Raw genomic sequence first — 16,319 nt, 5'->3', positions numbered from 1 at the left:
AGAGAGTAAAATATCAATTTTAACCATAATCTCTATAATTATCTAGAACTAATGCACTGTAGAGTGAAATGCAACATAAACAACATTTTCACATCATAACATCAAAAGGTAATTTGGAGCACTCACACACCTGTAGTATCAATCATAACATATGGGAGTGATCCCTATACGACTCTCTTAAATCCAACCCGGTGCCGAATTACTCAAGCTCGGACTTCCACTTAATAACCAAATCGAGGTCCCATGAATTACTCAAGCCGTGACTACCCCTCGAAGGAACGGGTCCCATAATTACTCAAGCCGTGACTACCCGTCCTATCCATAGTCCACACCACATCACACGCACGCCAACGCACGACACCGCTCCAAATTACCATAACAACATCCATGGCATATTAATGATTATGAATGCAACATAAATCGTGCCTAGAGTTTAAATAAATAAATATATGCATATAAGTGATGCATGGGTATCTCGAACAAATAATAATATCGAAATTACAATTAAAATTAATATTTTACTCACATACTTTACGACAAATTCTTCGTGGCGGTGGGCGGAGGAAGAAGGCTGTCAGCTCACACGACAATCATATTACATTTATTTAATACAACTGACTCAATACAAACAAAGAAAAAGACCAATTACGTCCTAAGTCGTCTTTGAAAATCCGTGAGTCTCCCCTATACCTAGGACCTACCCAACCTGCAAAAGGGTTCAAAACACACTTCTATACTCACAATCCATATATCAACAGTTCAATCATATCACACAGCCCCTCCTGGGCCCATCAAATCAATCATTCATCACAATATGTAAAATTTCAATTTAGTCCTTATAATTGATCATTTTTGCAAAAACTGCTCAAATAAGCTCTAAAAATTATAAAACTCTGCCCCGCGGTCCTTAGAAATATTACTAAGCTATTGCAAAAAGAATCGTAATTTTCTAAGCTACCACGAATATTTTATGGATTTTCAATCCTATTTAAGCACTAGAAAATTACGAAAAAGAAAGGTTCGGGTTTACCTTTGCCGATTCCGACTTCGGGAACGCGCTCGGGATGCCTGACAATGGTGGGGTAGCCAAAACCTCGATCCAATTCGGAGACTTTTCCGGTAGTTGGTCTGTCTGGCCGGAAATTCACAGATCCGGACAACTGTCGAATTTTCGCGAATTGAGGATACCTACACGAAGCCCAATAATAATATATAAAAAATCAGGGGTGTTACAAATATAATTCTGTTATGGCTAGATTTTTATATTGTATAACCAAAAATCAATTATAAAAATAACAAAATAGTGATTTTTTTTATCTAGATTAAATTGAATCTTTATTTTTTTTTCTATTTAATATGTTATATTAAATTAAATAATTAATATTATAGTTATTTATGGATTTGTAAAATTAAAAATGGGTGAAACAATAGGAAGGCAGCACGGTGGTTGATGCAGCTAAAAATTTAGGTGGCAATAGTCCAAGAAAGAATTGTGTAATTGAAATACTAGCAGTACCTGATCAGTGCCCACAACCCAATTCTTAGGGTGATCATTACGAGGTTTACATCAAATAAAGGAATCGAATTGCTTAATTCAGTAATTCGATTCAATTTTCAAGATAATTTGATTCAGTTTGATTTTAAAGAAAAAAATTGATTAAATTGATCTAAACTAAATAATTTTATTGATTTATTTTTATAAGAAATTTATGAATTATATGTAATTATATATATATATAAATTGTTTAATTTTATTGATTAATGGTTATTAGATTCAAATCAATGTCAAAATCAGATCAAATAACGTGAAAATTAAGCTTAAATTAAAAAATAATTAAAAATCAAAATCTATCAATTTGAATCAAATCGAATCAAAATAGAACAATTCAATTTGATTCGATTCAATTTTTTATTCATTTTAATTCAGTTTAATTTTTAAAATATATAATTTATTTTTTATAATTTAATTTAATTCGATTCTATTCAATTTAATTTGAACAATATGCTCACTTTCATGGATTCTCACCCAAGGTACAGAGTACTTGCAGTTTATATTTATAGGTTTGGATTATCTAGTGGATCAATATTAAAAAATATAAATTTTTTTATATTATTTTTCTTTTTGACTTTTACTTTTATTTTATTATTGATTTATTGCACTTTTATATTTATATTAAGACAATGCAAGCCGCAAGAGTTGGTTTGACAAAGATTCGGCATGCCAACGTTGTCATTTTAAGAAGACAAATTGGGCTTTGGCTTTGCGATGATTCCATATCTTTCTTAAAAAAAAAAAAGGGGCTTTGGAGGCCCAATCAGACCCAATGGCTCAGAGAGTTCTAATCCTTTTTTAATTGGAGTTCTAGTTTGTAATTTGTTGGATACAAAAACAAAAGATAATTCTAAAAAAATTAATAAAAACCAAGATATGTTAATTATAAATTATTAATTAAATTTTTTTGCATATGAAATATTAATTAAAAGATATAAAATTAAATTAATTTGATATTATTTAGGTGATAATAATCAGATTTAAGATATATTTAAATAGTTAAGGAGTTAGGATGAATTTAAGTAGTGTTGATTGAATTTGGCCATCATTTTCCAGGAAGACATTTTGAGAAGATTGTTTTTGCACCCTCAACATTCAAGATAACTCTCAAGTTTTTTTGTTTTCTTTTTTTATTTACAGCAAAGGATATTTTTAAATTGATTTATATATATTAAAATTGAATTTTATTTTTAAGAATTTTAAAACTTTATTCCTTGCATTAATTGTAATATATTTAAATAATTTTAAATAGTAAGAAAAAAGTTTCACTTTCTTATTTATTAATAAGAGTAGTGGATGAGTAGGTGAAATGTCCAGCAGCAAGAGGACCTGAACGTAGGTGTGTAGATAATTAATTTCTGACATCCAATGAAATATATATATATATATATATATGTTTTGGATATTGACATAGTGTGTTCATACACATGATGTTATGACTTAATTTTGCTTGTTATATTAGATTTATTTTTTAAATGTTAATTAAAAGTAAATCATTCAGATATATAAATATAATAAACAAAATTAAGTCATAACATCATGTGGTGGTATGCATATGTGTATGAGCAGACTGAGTCAATATATATATATATATATATATATATACTCTGTATGGTTTATCAAACTTAAAATTAACTTACTTTGTTTTAAAAAAATATATATTTATTTATTTTGATTTTAAATGTAATTATTGATGTATTTTGATAGTTTTTGTAATTAATGATTATAATATGGTTGTATTTTATAATTTTTCTATTATTATTAGTGATGAGTTGACGAATTAGAAGCAGATGTGATGGTGACTTTATAACCTTAAGGTTCGCATCAATAAAAGTGCAAAACAGTGTTAAAGAAAAGGGAAAAAAAACTCACCTAAAATTCAACCGAAGCACTAAAAAAAAGAAAAAATCTCATATTAATCATCTCTTTGTTTTCTTGGTTCCATGTACACAAACCTCAAGCTTTGTTTTTGCTGATTTTGGGAATTTGACTTTGGTTTTCCTTTTCTTGAGGATTTGGACTTCAAGAAAATATGGCAAAGGATAGGCATATAGGTGTGGCCTTGGATTTTTCCAAGGGAAGCAGATTAGCTCTCAAATGGGCCATTGACAATCTGCTAGACGAAGGTGACACCCTCTATGTCCTTCACGTCAAGCCCTCACAAGGGGAAGAGTCTTGCAACCTTCTTTGGTCCACTACTGGTTCACGTATCTTCTACTGCTCCCTTTCCTTTTTTATATTATTCGTCAAATTTTTGGTTTAATTTGGAATTGCAGTATTTGATATCTTTTTATGTTCATGTTGTGTAGCTCTGATTCCACTGGTGGAGTTTCGTGATCAGGAGGTGGCAAAAAAATATGAGGTTAAACTTGATCCAGAGGTTTTGGATATGTTAGACACCGTCTCTAGGCAGAAACAGGTGCCTTCTTGATCTTTCATTTATCTTCTTGTTTTTGATGATCTGTTTCTTGTTCTCAGTCTGATCTAAAACAGACAAAGAAAAGGATATAAAGTTGCATAAAATTGAAACATAGGTGATTGTAGTGGCAAGAATTTACTGGGGAGATGCAAGAGACAGATTATGTGAGTCCGTAGAGGATCTGAAGCTTGACTGTCTGGTCATGGGTAGCAGAGGCCTTGGTTCCATACAAAGGTATATATGTGTTAAAAGTTTTCTGCTATAAGTCCTTATTGAATGTTGGATGAATGGGTTGAGATCAAATAACCCACCTAGATGATAACCATATAAATTGTTTGAATTATAGGGCGCTGCTTGGGAGTGTGACCAACTATGTGATGACAAATGCAACTTGCCCTGTGACTGTCGTCAAGGATCCAAGTGCTCATGGGTTCTGATCAAAATCTGAATTTGATCTTGCAGCGATGATTTGTGCTTTCCCTTTCTTTGGCTTGTACCTGCTTGTATTGAAATGTGAGTGGTTCTGAGTTTCTACCTCTTCACGGGCTATCTTCATATTATATAACCTTATAGTTGTTATACAATATGGTTGGAGACTGTTGTGGCTTTTACCAAGGTTTCATGTCTTTGAAGCTTGCTCAATATAGTTTGCTTTCAACTGTTTTGAACTCTACTTGCGCTAATAAATTTTGGGAGCATGAAGTAGCAGTAAAGTTCTGTATCAGCTTTGACAGTTCATCTTTATAGTGAAATCTATTACAACTAATTATGCTATAAATGATTTTCATAGAAGCAAACTGAAATGAAGAAATTACAAATCTGCCGATGGGCACGGCCTATAAGTTTTATTCTCTATATGATTAGTAATGCAGGATATGCCAACAATCATGGAGATTTTCTAGTAGGATTTTCCAGCCTCTAGACGAGCTTTAATGAAAGCAATATGTTCCTCTTTTGGAGGAAGGCATTCATTGACTATCTCTATTTTAAGTAGCTTTTCTATCCTTTTGCATATAGCTGGAAGTTTCCCTTCACTTATCAATTCCAGTCCCATAATTTCTTGATTGACTCGAAAGCCATAGGCCATAAAAATACCACAATGTCTAGCTATCCAATGGTCTTATCTCCAAAGAAGTCCTTTCCTTTTAGCTCATTCTCAAGAAACATAAGCTTTTGATGCACTTCTTCAATCATCTGTTCTTGTGCCTTCCCTTCCGCTGCAATGGCCTTTAGAGCTGTTGGCAAGATCTGCATCAATTGTCAATATCAGTAAGACTAGCTTCACGATCATAATTATGCCAAAAAAATTGGGAACTGATTTATTTACCTATTCATGTAAAAATTTAGCCCAAAAGCCAGCTGCAGCTGTGTCATAAGGATCTTTAGGCCAGAACGGATTGTTTTGCCAGGCTTGGTCGATGTACTCAAGGAAGACAAGTGATTCTGCAATGGCTTTTCCATTGTGTAAGAGTACAGGGATTTTTTTATGAACTGGATTATACTTGAGGAGTTGGAGAGGTCTTCTTCTACGTACTGATATTGTACCACTTTCTGCTTGATGGCTAGTTGTATTGTGTGACTGAAAGGACTAGCCCACATTCCAAATAGAGTTACTTGGGCCATTTTGGCGTCTGCAAATCAAAGTAACGTGTTGCACAACTTGTTCATTCCCTATTTTTCCTTTTATATTAAAGACATAGTTTGTTGATGGGCAAAGTCTATAATACAGTTATCCTTAATAAATGCTAAGACTTGAAGTGTTTAAAAGTTCAAAATCTTTACAATTTGGTTTGAATTATACAAGATTTTGCTTAAAATTTACAACGTCGTGAATGATCTCATAAAATATGAGCACACTAGTTGTATCTGTGGAGAGCAAGATTTTTCCTAGATACTTAGGAGCTTAGTTCTTGTTGTCACTTTGTCTATTTTAATGTTATTTTGTGTATTTTACTATAAGTTGGCAGGTTAGTCAACTTGTACATAAGAAGCAGAGGCTAGAGGACTTATACCGACAAATTTTCTTCTATATGCTCATAGTCTATGCCCTTCAATTAGAAGGCCAATTCTATTCTGTTATTAAAAGCAATTAAGATAGCTTTGTTGGATTTGATGAGTTTTTGGGAATATTTGGTGGAAAATTATGCGTGCAAAAAAAGAAAGTATTTTGATGTAATGTGTTTTTGTTGAAAAGGAGAGGTTCTCCATATTTGGCGCATTAAATTTAGGAAGTTTGTCTTGTATTTGGTGTGGATTTGTTGACTTGGGGAAGGCTTCCCTTTGTCTATGAAAAGGAGATTAATGTGTAGAGAAAGAGAGGGAGTAGATTGATTGTGTGGAGAGTTGAGAGAAAATGATGATGAGGAAAAAAAAAATCTTTGTTATGTGTTTGCAATTTCTTTGTTTTATTTTTAATAATCTCTATTTTGTTATGGTTATTTTATCTTTGATGAAAAATATTTTGTGCTCTCCCTCCTTTATATTTTCAACATGGCATTAAGCCTCCATTTTCTAACAAGCTTCGGTTCTTTTAGTTCTTTGTCATTAATGTTTTTCCCCCGTTAGATAATGATGCATAATTATGGCCTTCTTAGCATTACTTTTTTAGATAGTAAGAAAGTATTAAAAAATAATTTAAAATTAAATTTAATAAATTTTAGTTATAAAAATATTAAAATAATAAAATAGTTTTTTCTAAACTATTTTTTTAACAGTATTTAAAATTATTTTTTTATTGAGAAAAGCAATTTTGAACTTTTGAACCCAATGTCAAATAAGCACTTAACCTCGTTGAACTCTGAATTTTGTACTACTGTGGAGTACATGTTCACACAGTGAAAGGGCGTTTTATTTTGAAGCAAACTTCCAGGCTTGGATAAATTCTCTCTTATGTTAGGGAATGCCTTGCCTGGTAACTATGCCTCTCTCTTGCAGGCGGGCATTCCCTTACCTCATCCATATAGGAAGCTTTTGAAAACATTTGTACAAAATCTTTTGGTATTAGGTATTTCCAAAACCACAACAGGATTCAAAAATAGCTGGCCATGATATATTCTGTTTATTATGATTGTAATATTGACTTGCTTTACAAATGAACTGCCCCTCCAATGCAACCTCATCAATAATCAAGCCTTCTTGCTGCCCACCTCAGGTGTAATTTTTTACCATTAAGTTCAGTTTTAGATTTCGTTTCTTTTTCTGTAATTTATTTATTGAAACCTTCGACAATTTATAAAATTCAATTGATACTATACTAAGTCAGTCGGCTAATTTCTAAATATTTCAATCCCTACATTATAAAATAGGCATTAATTCCACTACTAGTCTATTATTAGGTCAAATAGCAGACACTATAAAACCAAACTTTTTATTCATAATGCTTAGACATAACCAGAACCATGATGATGTATGGTGAAGCGAAAGTTACAAAGCAATAAAACAAGAACGAAGGCAAATAGATTCAGAAACTATGAAGCATTGAAAGACTAATTATTTGATTGCAGATTTTGCAGCCTCAATTTGAGCTCTGATATAAGCATAATGTTTATCTTTTGGAGGCAGGCACCCATTGACCACATCTATTTCATGAAGCTTTCCCATCCACTTGCATAAAACTGGAAATTTCTCTTCACTGATGAATACTATCTGCCTAACTTCTTGATGCACTTGGAGCCAATTGACTATAAAATATGCCACAACGTCTACGTATCCGATGCTCTCACCTCCAAAAAATTCCTTTCCTTCTAACTCCTTCTCAAGAAACTGCAGCTGCTCACCAAGTTCTTGAATGATCTGCTCTTTCTCCTTCTCTTTGGCTAACTTGAACTTTAGAGCTATTTGCAGGATCTGCATGATAAATTTCCAATATAAAATGAATGAGACCAACTTAATAAGATAAACAAAGTTAAAAGAGAAGATAAATTATTATACCTTTTCATCGACGAATTTACCCCAGAAACGAGCAATTGCTCGATCATAAGGATTTTCAGGCAAGAGAGGATTGTTTTTCCAGGTCTCATCTATGTATTCAAGAATGACAAGTGACTCTGCAATTGGTTTTCCATTGTGTATGAGCACAGGAATTTTCTTGTGAACTGGATTGGACTGGAGAAGTAAAGGACTCTTGTTGGAGAGATCTTCTTCTATGTACTGATATTGTATGCCTTTTAGCTTCAGGGCTAGTTCTATTCTGTGACTAAAAGGACTAGCCCATGCGCCAAGTAGCTTCAATTCTTCTGCCATTTTGGAGTTATGCATTTGGGAATTGAAAGATATGGCACCACCATTTCCATGGATATGTCTTTATAGGCCCAAAAAAGGCAAAGTTTCTTGACAAGCAAGCCTGTAATATTTCCACGCAAGAGGTTTGAATAATAAATGTTCAAAGTTGACTTACCTAACATCAGCCATGTCATTGATGACCTCAATTTCTAGGATTTTATTTTTGGGCTTTGTTCTAGGTTTGAACATTACTTAATTATTTTGCATAAATTATGGAAAAAATTAAATTTTAATTATTAAATGGTATTTAAAACTCTAATACAGTTTTGCCAATTTAGAAAGAATTTTAGTAAACATAGTTATTAAAATCTAAATTAAAGCTATCCGTTTAATAATTTAATAGTCGGATGTTTATATTATGTTGTAAGAAATGTAGGATGCAATTGTAATAATCCTCAAAATTAGTGGTGCAATTATCCCTAGAGTTCATAATTTGGCTATGGTTTCATGAATGGCTCATATAATTTGTAATGGTTTGCTCAGGAGCCTTCTTCCCAATTTTGAAAAGTGAGCATATTGTGATTTTAACTTGACCATTACCTATATCCGTCTAATCCCATCTCATCATGGTGTTGGTGAATTTTCATGTTTCACCCGTTGTGAACAAACCTATAAATTATAAAATCAAATCAAATAATGATGTACTTAATTATCAAGTTTAGTCAATATTAATTTTTTTTCATTAATAATAAATGGTGTAAATATAATTTTTATATTAATTAGTTTTATTAGTTTTTATCAATTTTGAGTCATTTATGTTTAATTTTTATCTTTATTAGTAATCATGTTAATGTTTTTGTTCTAAATTTAATATTATTGATTTTTTATTTTTTAGGTGACCAATGGTCAATGATTGAAGAAAATTTTGCAAGTAGATTTTTTATTTTTAGGTGAAAAGTGGTCAATGATTGAAGAAAATTTTGCAAGGAGATAATTAGAGTTGTTTGGTAGTTTTTAGGTTAAATTTTCATGCTCGAGTTGTGAAAGAGGAGCCAATTCACATTTTGGGAAGTGAGACTTATGACAACTTGAAGAAAATTTAGGAAAATGCATTAATTTGTGGTCATATGAGGATTCACACCCAGGAAGTGAAATGCAACTTCATGCCCACCCAGGGCGTGAATCATGGAATGAGTAGTCTACCTCCCATAATAAACTTGACGCACGTTTTGGAGAGAGAAAGACATCGGAATCGTTTTTTGGGATGTTTCTAACAGCTTCATACACCATTCTTCAACCTCAAAAAGCTCCAAAATACTCTCTAGAATCCATTTTTGAAGAGAATTAGCTTTTGGAGTGGATTTCTTGAAGTTTTGGCTCTTGGAGGGAGATTTCCACCATCAACCATAATAGAGTTTTTCTTTTCTTTTGTTTTCCTTCAGATAGCAACCCCATTTGTGTGTTGATGATATTTGATTTGAATTTTATAGAGTTTGATTTTGTTTTTATTAATATGAGCGGCTAAATATTTTAGCTAGAGATTGCGATATAGTTTGACCTAAGTGATTTATTAATTTGCATATATTCACTATTTTAACAATTAATAGTTGTTTTTGATTTTAATACTTTTGGGTATTTGAAATAATGCTTGAATGATTTTTTATTCGTGACTTGGCTAGGAAGCATTTTATGAATCTTGTTAGAATAACCATTAACATAATTATTTAGTTAAGAAGGGAAACTAAGGCTAATTACTGTGGGTATTTTGTTAACTTCAGTTTTTAATGCTTTGGTTAATCAAATAATTCTTATTGGGAAATTTGGGTTATCTTGGTTAATTGAAAGATTTAATAATGCTTGGAAAGGATTATTAGGTATTTGTTGTATTATTGCTCTTGCTAGAATAGTTAATTTGATTATATGACAAAATTGAATAAAATTGTATAATGGGTCAAGTGAAATTAAAATCTCTAGCCAACTTTTAATTGTTTTTTATCACAACCCGATTCCACGAGCCAGACTGGCACTAGGACTTGGCCGGCATAAACGCCCTGAAGCCCGTAATAAGTCTCACTATTCCCAAACCTATAATCAAACCCAAAATCAAGGCCCAACATACTGAACAAAATAAGATAAAATGTTATAAATTAATTTAGGCTAACTTAATCGATAACTATTAGAAATTTACAGCTAGAGGAGCTCAGTTTAACCCTGATACTCAACATGCACAACAATTTACTACCATCACTATTCATTAATAGATACAATATATTTATATATTAGTGTCATGGTGGAGTTCTAATATTTAAATCAATAGATAAATAATTAAATAAATACAATAAAAACTACTAACTAAGAAGCACGAAAACCTACAGAGAAAAATATAGGTTAGATCCGAAAATAAACTTACTCCTCCTACATCCTGAAAAAAAAATTTAAATAGGAATAAGTGTTTGACTAAGAGATGTAGATATTGATTACAGATGCGATTTCTATAACTACCTAAAACTTATACAAATCTACTATGAAATGCACATCCAACACATATAATAAATAATTCACTCAATATTTGTACGATAAGATATTTTGGAGTTACTCACTCACCCAGTATACCACATCAATGCATATATATGGAAGCTGATCCCCTATACAGCTCTCTCAATCAAAATCCTACCAGCGAGCTCAACTCAAGCCGGAGTTTCACTTATATCTAAGTGCGAGGGCTAGCGAGATCAACTCAAAGCCATACCTCACCCCGCCTGTCCATATCTGTAAGGACCGGGTTTCAGCGAGACTAGATTAAGCGATGACTACCCGTCCAATCCATATCCATCATATACCATACATAACACACACATACGGCTCTAAATTATCCTCAAGGCAGTAAATACAAGTAATTAACAATAAATAAATATGCAACAATAAGAATGCCCCTAATATATTTTAACTAATTATATGCATAATTAAATAAATATTTATAAAAAAATATATGAGCATGTCAAATATATAAATAATATTGAAATTAAAAAAAAATCAATATCTAACTTATAGACTGGTCGACTTGACTGTAGCTGGTCTGGCTGGAAGAAGAAAGATGGTCGACCTGATCGCTTATACAGACATACTGATCTCTATCAAAATACTGACAAAATTAATCAATTAATTTAATGTACAGATGCAAGAATAAATCTTATAATATTGTTGAAATTTTAGCAAAGTCTCCCCTATAACTGAACCTAACCCATTGTAAGAAAACTCAGCAAAAAGCAACACACAGGGCTTCAGGCCCACAATAACATCACATGCTTATCCGAGGCCTATAAGAACCTAATCTAACTCCAATAGTCCAAAGTTCAGCTTGGGTCCCTAACTCCTCTATAGTTTAATTAATTATCAAAAACCCTTTGAAAATTCCAAAAATATTCCTGGGGGCCCTTCTCATCATCTTAAAGTCTATAAAATTTATTTTAATTATTCTTAGCATACCAAGAATATTTTACAAATTAATTAGTTAGTCTATAACTAGGTAAAAATTACACAACTTGAGTTCAGGATTACCTTTGCAAAAATTGCCACTTGAAATGCGTATGGAGCCTCTGAAAACGCTGAAACGACTGTAATATTGACTATGTTCTAGGACGGACCACCAGGCATTTAGATCAGACTGGAAACTTAGTCCCAAGCGCAGGTGAGTTATCGTCAATTCGAATACATATCTGGGATGCCCATGAGCTGCTAGTGATGAATCCGTTAACAGTTCGTCAAAACTTTGCTCTGATCACTTGATATCTGCTGATTTAGTTTAGGTCGTCCAATGAGCATCTTCTCCGTTCGATCTCCTATTAATGCGTAATTGGTGTGAAAACGAAACTTGAGGAGTGTAGATCACGATCCCTGGGCACAATTGTCCAAACTGGCCACCGATTTGCTAGAAAGTCACGAAAACTCAAAATTTCTTTCCCCTTGATCTCACTCATTCGACCACCAAATGATGTGAAATTGGTCCTAAAAGAAAGCTTATGATATAAGGTTTCCAATGACACCAAAAATGCCTCGATTAGACTTTAGATGGAGCCAAAATCGTGCCTGGAAAACACCTCCTGCGCTAGAGTTAAACGAGAAGCGCCATTGCTGGCGCTGCTCCGGCAAGCTGACGACTTATCAGCATCGCTGGGTGGTGGATCTTCTTTGCCAGCTACTGTTGGTGGCTGAAGGTTCGCTGGTAGCTATAAAATGGAGGGAGAAAGTGAGTGACGAGAGGGAGAGAAGAGAGAACGTGGGAGGGAGAGAAAGAGTTGCTAGGTTTGTTGTTTTTTGTTTTTTTACTTTTAATTTCCATTAGGTCCTTATACTTTTTAAAACTTTTCAATTGAGTCCAAAACTCTTCAATCAAACCCTTTTTCAAATCTAATAATTATAATAACAATCAAATTAATAACAACTAAATTAGATTTGGAACCAAAATTAACAATAATGAAATAATATACTTTATTATTTGATTTAATATAAATCTTTAAAACTAATCTTTTAAACTAAAATTCAAACTAATAAATAATTCATAAAATATATTTAGAAGTAAAATAACGTAAAAATAGCATATATAAATGAAAGTATTATAAAAATGTAAATTGGTTATACAATATTAAAATAATATTTAAATACTATTAAAATTTATAAAATTTATATTTTAAAAAAATTCAGGTTATTACATTTTTAAACTCTTATCTTTGCTTATTTTGTTAGTTAATTTTCAATTGAATTAATTTTTAGTTTAATTTTAGTTAATCTAAGCTTGAGTTGTTTTAATTTGTTTCATTTAAATTAAATCGATGATCTAAATATTAGGAAAATTAAAATACATCTTATAATTGAAAACAATTCTATGAACATGATATTTTACTTATTCAATATTATTTGTGTGATTTCGTATATTTATGGACGCGTATTAATTAACCTTTCACGCTGATAACAATTTTAGCTAACTATCCTAATGTTCCAATAGCAGGTGACAGAAGAATATTAGAATTGCACAATACACAGAAGAATATTCCTTGACTCCATCTATTTCACTCAGCTTTCCCATCCATTTCCATAAAACTGGAAATTTCTCTTCACTGATCAACTCTATTCGCATTACTTCTTGACGTATTTGGAAGAAATAGAATATAGAAAATGCCACAATGTCTAGGTATCCAATAACTTCTCTTCCCAAGAAATCATTTTCTTTGAGCTCCTTCTCTAGCAGCTTCATCTGTTCACCAATTTCTTCCATGATCTGCTCTTTCTCCTCCCCTGTGGCTGCATTAGCCTTCAGAGCTGTCTGGAAGATCTGCACCAATTATCAGTCGTAGTTAGAACTGTTCCACCAAGACTCACTCTTCTAGTTAAAAAGAAAGCAAAAGGGGTTATTATTATTTTCAATTTACCTTTTGGTCTACAAATGTAGCCCAGAGACGAGCTACGGCTCGGTTGTGGGGTTCTTTAGGCAAGAAAGGATTACTTTGCCAGGTCTCATCGATGTATTCAAGAATGACAAGCGATTCTGCAATGGACTTTTCATTGTGTAAGAGCACAGGAATTTTCTTATGAACTGGATTAGACCTAAGAAGCAAGGAGCTCTTGCGGGACAGATCTTGTTCTATGTACTCATATTGTATCCCTTTTAGCTTCAGGGCTAGTTTTACTCTGTGACTAGAAGGACTAGCCTATGTGCCTAGCAGCTTCACTTCTTCATTCATTTAGGATTCTGCACTTAAGAATATATACTTGATGCTGAAACAAACTTTGTGTATTTGTTACAATAGCAGATTAAATTGAAGGAGAAGAAGCAGAAAAATACTTCCTACCAAGAAAACACACAAAATCTCCAAAAAATATCACAATAATATAAGGGGATTGAAATTATATCTTAAATTCTCTTCATGGGTTTAACATTTCATTCATTCAATCACCAAATACATAACAAATGAAGCACCTGATGTGTATATAAATAACTGTTATCAACTTACAAAAATAAAGCCAAAAAATCTTCTATTCACAAAAATCTCTGTTTCTTCTTCTTTCCTTCACCTTTTCTTGTTGCTTTCCCTTCTTCCACATAAAAGAATAGCCACACGTTGAAGTCAAGTCAAGCGGATAACTTCGACCCCAAAAAAAAAAGCAAGTCAAGCGGATAAGTTCGGTGTCCAACGAAAAGACTACACTACCCCAAACAAAGTGCAAACTCTCAAGTATGTCCGATCTCTTTATGACAATACCCATGAAATTTCGTTAATATATATATATATTTTGTATCAAAAGATGGAATTTCATTAGCCTCTAAATGGGCATAGAGAAGAGTACATAATTAAACTGAGTCATGGGATTGTATGTAAAGGAGACATCATGTAACACATTAGAGGTGATTCTTTGAGCAACCGTATTATATTTTCTTTTTACATGAGAAAAAGAAACCAAAGAAAAGGAAGTAATCAACAAACAAATGTCATTCACAATACCCTATATGCTTGGTGGACAGGGACCTCCTTGAAGTGCTTGGATAAGTACAGTTGAGTCTCTCTCAATGATAATTCTTCCATAGCCTTTGTATTTTGCTAACAATGCGCAAGGGCTTCTACATTCAAGCGAGAGCAGATATTAGAAATAATCTTTACTGTCTATGCTATTGGGTTCTGCTGCTGGTCTCTCCCAATAGCTACTATAGAACCTTTGTTAGCCTGCATCAAAATTAACCTGCAACAAAATTTCGTTAATATTTTAACAATTTAAATCTAGTGATGTACATTAATTTTTTACACACGCAATTTTTTTTCAAGAGTATAGAAATATTGCATTAGCTGATGAGCACAAGGCCCACAAGCCCAACAATTGTGATTTACTTTTCAAAATTTCAACCAAGCCCAATCTAAAGCCCTAGGACTTAAATGGGTTGTCCCCAAACTCCTCTCCTTCGACCGCCATTAAGGACGACTCCGTCTATTGGCAGAGAACAAAGGAAAATTTTTGCAGCTTCAAAGCAAGCTTTAATAAAAGCAACATGTTTGTCTCTCGGAGGCAGGCATTCCTTCACCGCATCTATTTCGAGGAGCTTTCCAAGCCATTTGTGTAAGACTGGGAATTTCTTTTCAGTGATGAACTCCACTTGCATCGCTTCTCCGCACATTACTTGAAACCAATGGGCTACAACCAATGCAAAAATGTCTAGGTATACAATCTTCTCGCCTCCAAATAATTCCTTCTCTTTTAGCTCGTTCTCCACTATCTTCAGGTTTTTGATATAATTCTTCATTGAGCTACTCTTGCTCCTCCCCTTTGGCCCTATTAGCCTTGAAACCCGTCTGCCATATCTGCATCAATTGTCAATAGGAATTAAACCAGATAAATGAACACACACACACACACACACACATGCACTTACAAGCAAAAAAAGAAAAAGGAAATATATATAAGTGATGAAAAATTTACCTTTTCATCGACGAATTTAGCCTAGAAACGAGCTATGGCTCTGCTGTAAGGATCCTTAGGCAAGATGGGATTGTTTTGCTAGGTCTCGTCAATGTACTCAAGAATGATAAATGATTCTGCAACTGGTTTTCCCTTGTGCACGAGCACGGGAATTTTTTTATGGACTGGGTTGTATTTGAGAAGCAGAGGACTCTTGTTGGAGAGGTCTTCCTCTATTTGCTGATACTGGATGCCTTTTAGTTTCAGGGCTAGTTCTATTCTGCAACAAAAAGGACTAGCCCACATGCTAATTAGCTTCACTTCTTTATGTTCTGCCATTTTGGATTCTTCACCTTGTTGTTAAGCTGCGATTATTGAAGTAATATGTGGTGGGTGTTCTGAATTTATACTCAAGGCATGTGGAGTTTCTTGATAAGGAAGTTGGGATCAAAGCTGTTATTTAATTCCATTCTAATTACTTAGAATTCAAAGTTGTCATTAATTTAATTTTGATATCCAGAACTATCCGTTGGTTGTATCAGCAGCAGCAATCAATGTCATCTATGAACTCAAAGATTGTGCCGGATTCTTCAAGATATATGTACACTTCAAACCAAGCTTTTATTCGTAATCTTCGCATGACACAACTCAGAGCTGCAAGAGATCTATCTACATATTCGTCAA

At 33.0% G+C, this 16,319-nt stretch overlaps 2 protein-coding genes and 3 pseudogenes across 2 annotated transcripts; 1 reads left to right on the top strand and 4 right to left on the bottom strand.

Moving 5' to 3' along the window:
* Positions 1-3,383: 3,383 nt before the first annotated feature.
* LOC110644177 (universal stress protein PHOS32-like) lies at positions 3,384-4,737 on the top strand. Its single transcript, XM_058138604.1, has 4 exons — positions 3,384-3,759; positions 3,862-3,971; positions 4,087-4,205; positions 4,318-4,737. Exons 1-4 carry the CDS (start codon positions 3,585-3,587, stop codon positions 4,406-4,408), a joined length of 495 nt encoding a protein of 164 aa, XP_057994587.1. The 5' UTR covers positions 3,384-3,584; the 3' UTR covers positions 4,409-4,737.
* Positions 4,738-4,869: 132 nt separating this feature from the next.
* Positions 4,870-5,641, bottom strand: LOC110644211 (glutathione S-transferase U7-like; annotated as a pseudogene).
* A 1,676-nt stretch (positions 5,642-7,317) lies between these two features.
* On the bottom strand, positions 7,318-8,254 carry LOC110644222 (glutathione S-transferase U7). Its single transcript, XM_021796918.2, has 2 exons — positions 7,902-8,254; positions 7,318-7,817 (listed from the first exon to the last, which is right to left on the bottom strand). Exons 1-2 carry the CDS (start codon positions 8,226-8,228, stop codon positions 7,461-7,463), a joined length of 684 nt encoding a protein of 227 aa, XP_021652610.2. The 5' UTR covers positions 8,229-8,254; the 3' UTR covers positions 7,318-7,460.
* Positions 8,255-12,990: 4,736 nt separating this feature from the next.
* Positions 12,991-14,191, bottom strand: LOC131174510 (glutathione S-transferase U7-like; annotated as a pseudogene).
* Positions 14,192-15,111: 920 nt separating this feature from the next.
* Positions 15,112-15,974, bottom strand: LOC110644050 (glutathione S-transferase U7-like; annotated as a pseudogene).
* Positions 15,975-16,319: the final 345 nt, after the last annotated feature.

This window comes from Hevea brasiliensis, chromosome 16 (assembly GCF_030052815.1).
Source record: "Hevea brasiliensis isolate MT/VB/25A 57/8 chromosome 16, ASM3005281v1, whole genome shotgun sequence".
Classification (NCBI taxonomy): domain Eukaryota; kingdom Viridiplantae; phylum Streptophyta; class Magnoliopsida; order Malpighiales; family Euphorbiaceae; genus Hevea; species Hevea brasiliensis.
The sequence above is the reverse complement of the archived record's forward strand: the minus strand, read 5'-3'. Positions and strand labels throughout refer to the sequence as shown.

Excerpts from the sequence above, each read along its gene's own strand:
- LOC110644177 (XM_058138604.1), top strand. The coding sequence starts at position 3,585 with ATGGCAAAGGATAGGCATATAGGTGTGGCCTTGGATTTTTCCAAGGGA. Across the intron at positions 3,760-3,861 it reads TTGGTCCACTACTGGTTCAC|CTCTGATTCCACTGGTGGAG; the intron begins GTATCTTCTACT and ends CATGTTGTGTAG. Across the intron at positions 3,972-4,086 it reads CCGTCTCTAGGCAGAAACAG|GTGATTGTAGTGGCAAGAAT; the intron begins GTGCCTTCTTGA and ends ATTGAAACATAG.
- LOC110644222 (XM_021796918.2), bottom strand. The coding sequence starts at position 8,228 with ATGCATAACTCCAAAATGGCAGAAGAATTGAAGCTACTTGGCGCATGG. Across the intron at positions 7,818-7,901 it reads GTAAATTCGTCGATGAAAAG|ATCCTGCAAATAGCTCTAAA; the intron begins GTATAATAATTT and ends TTTATCATGCAG.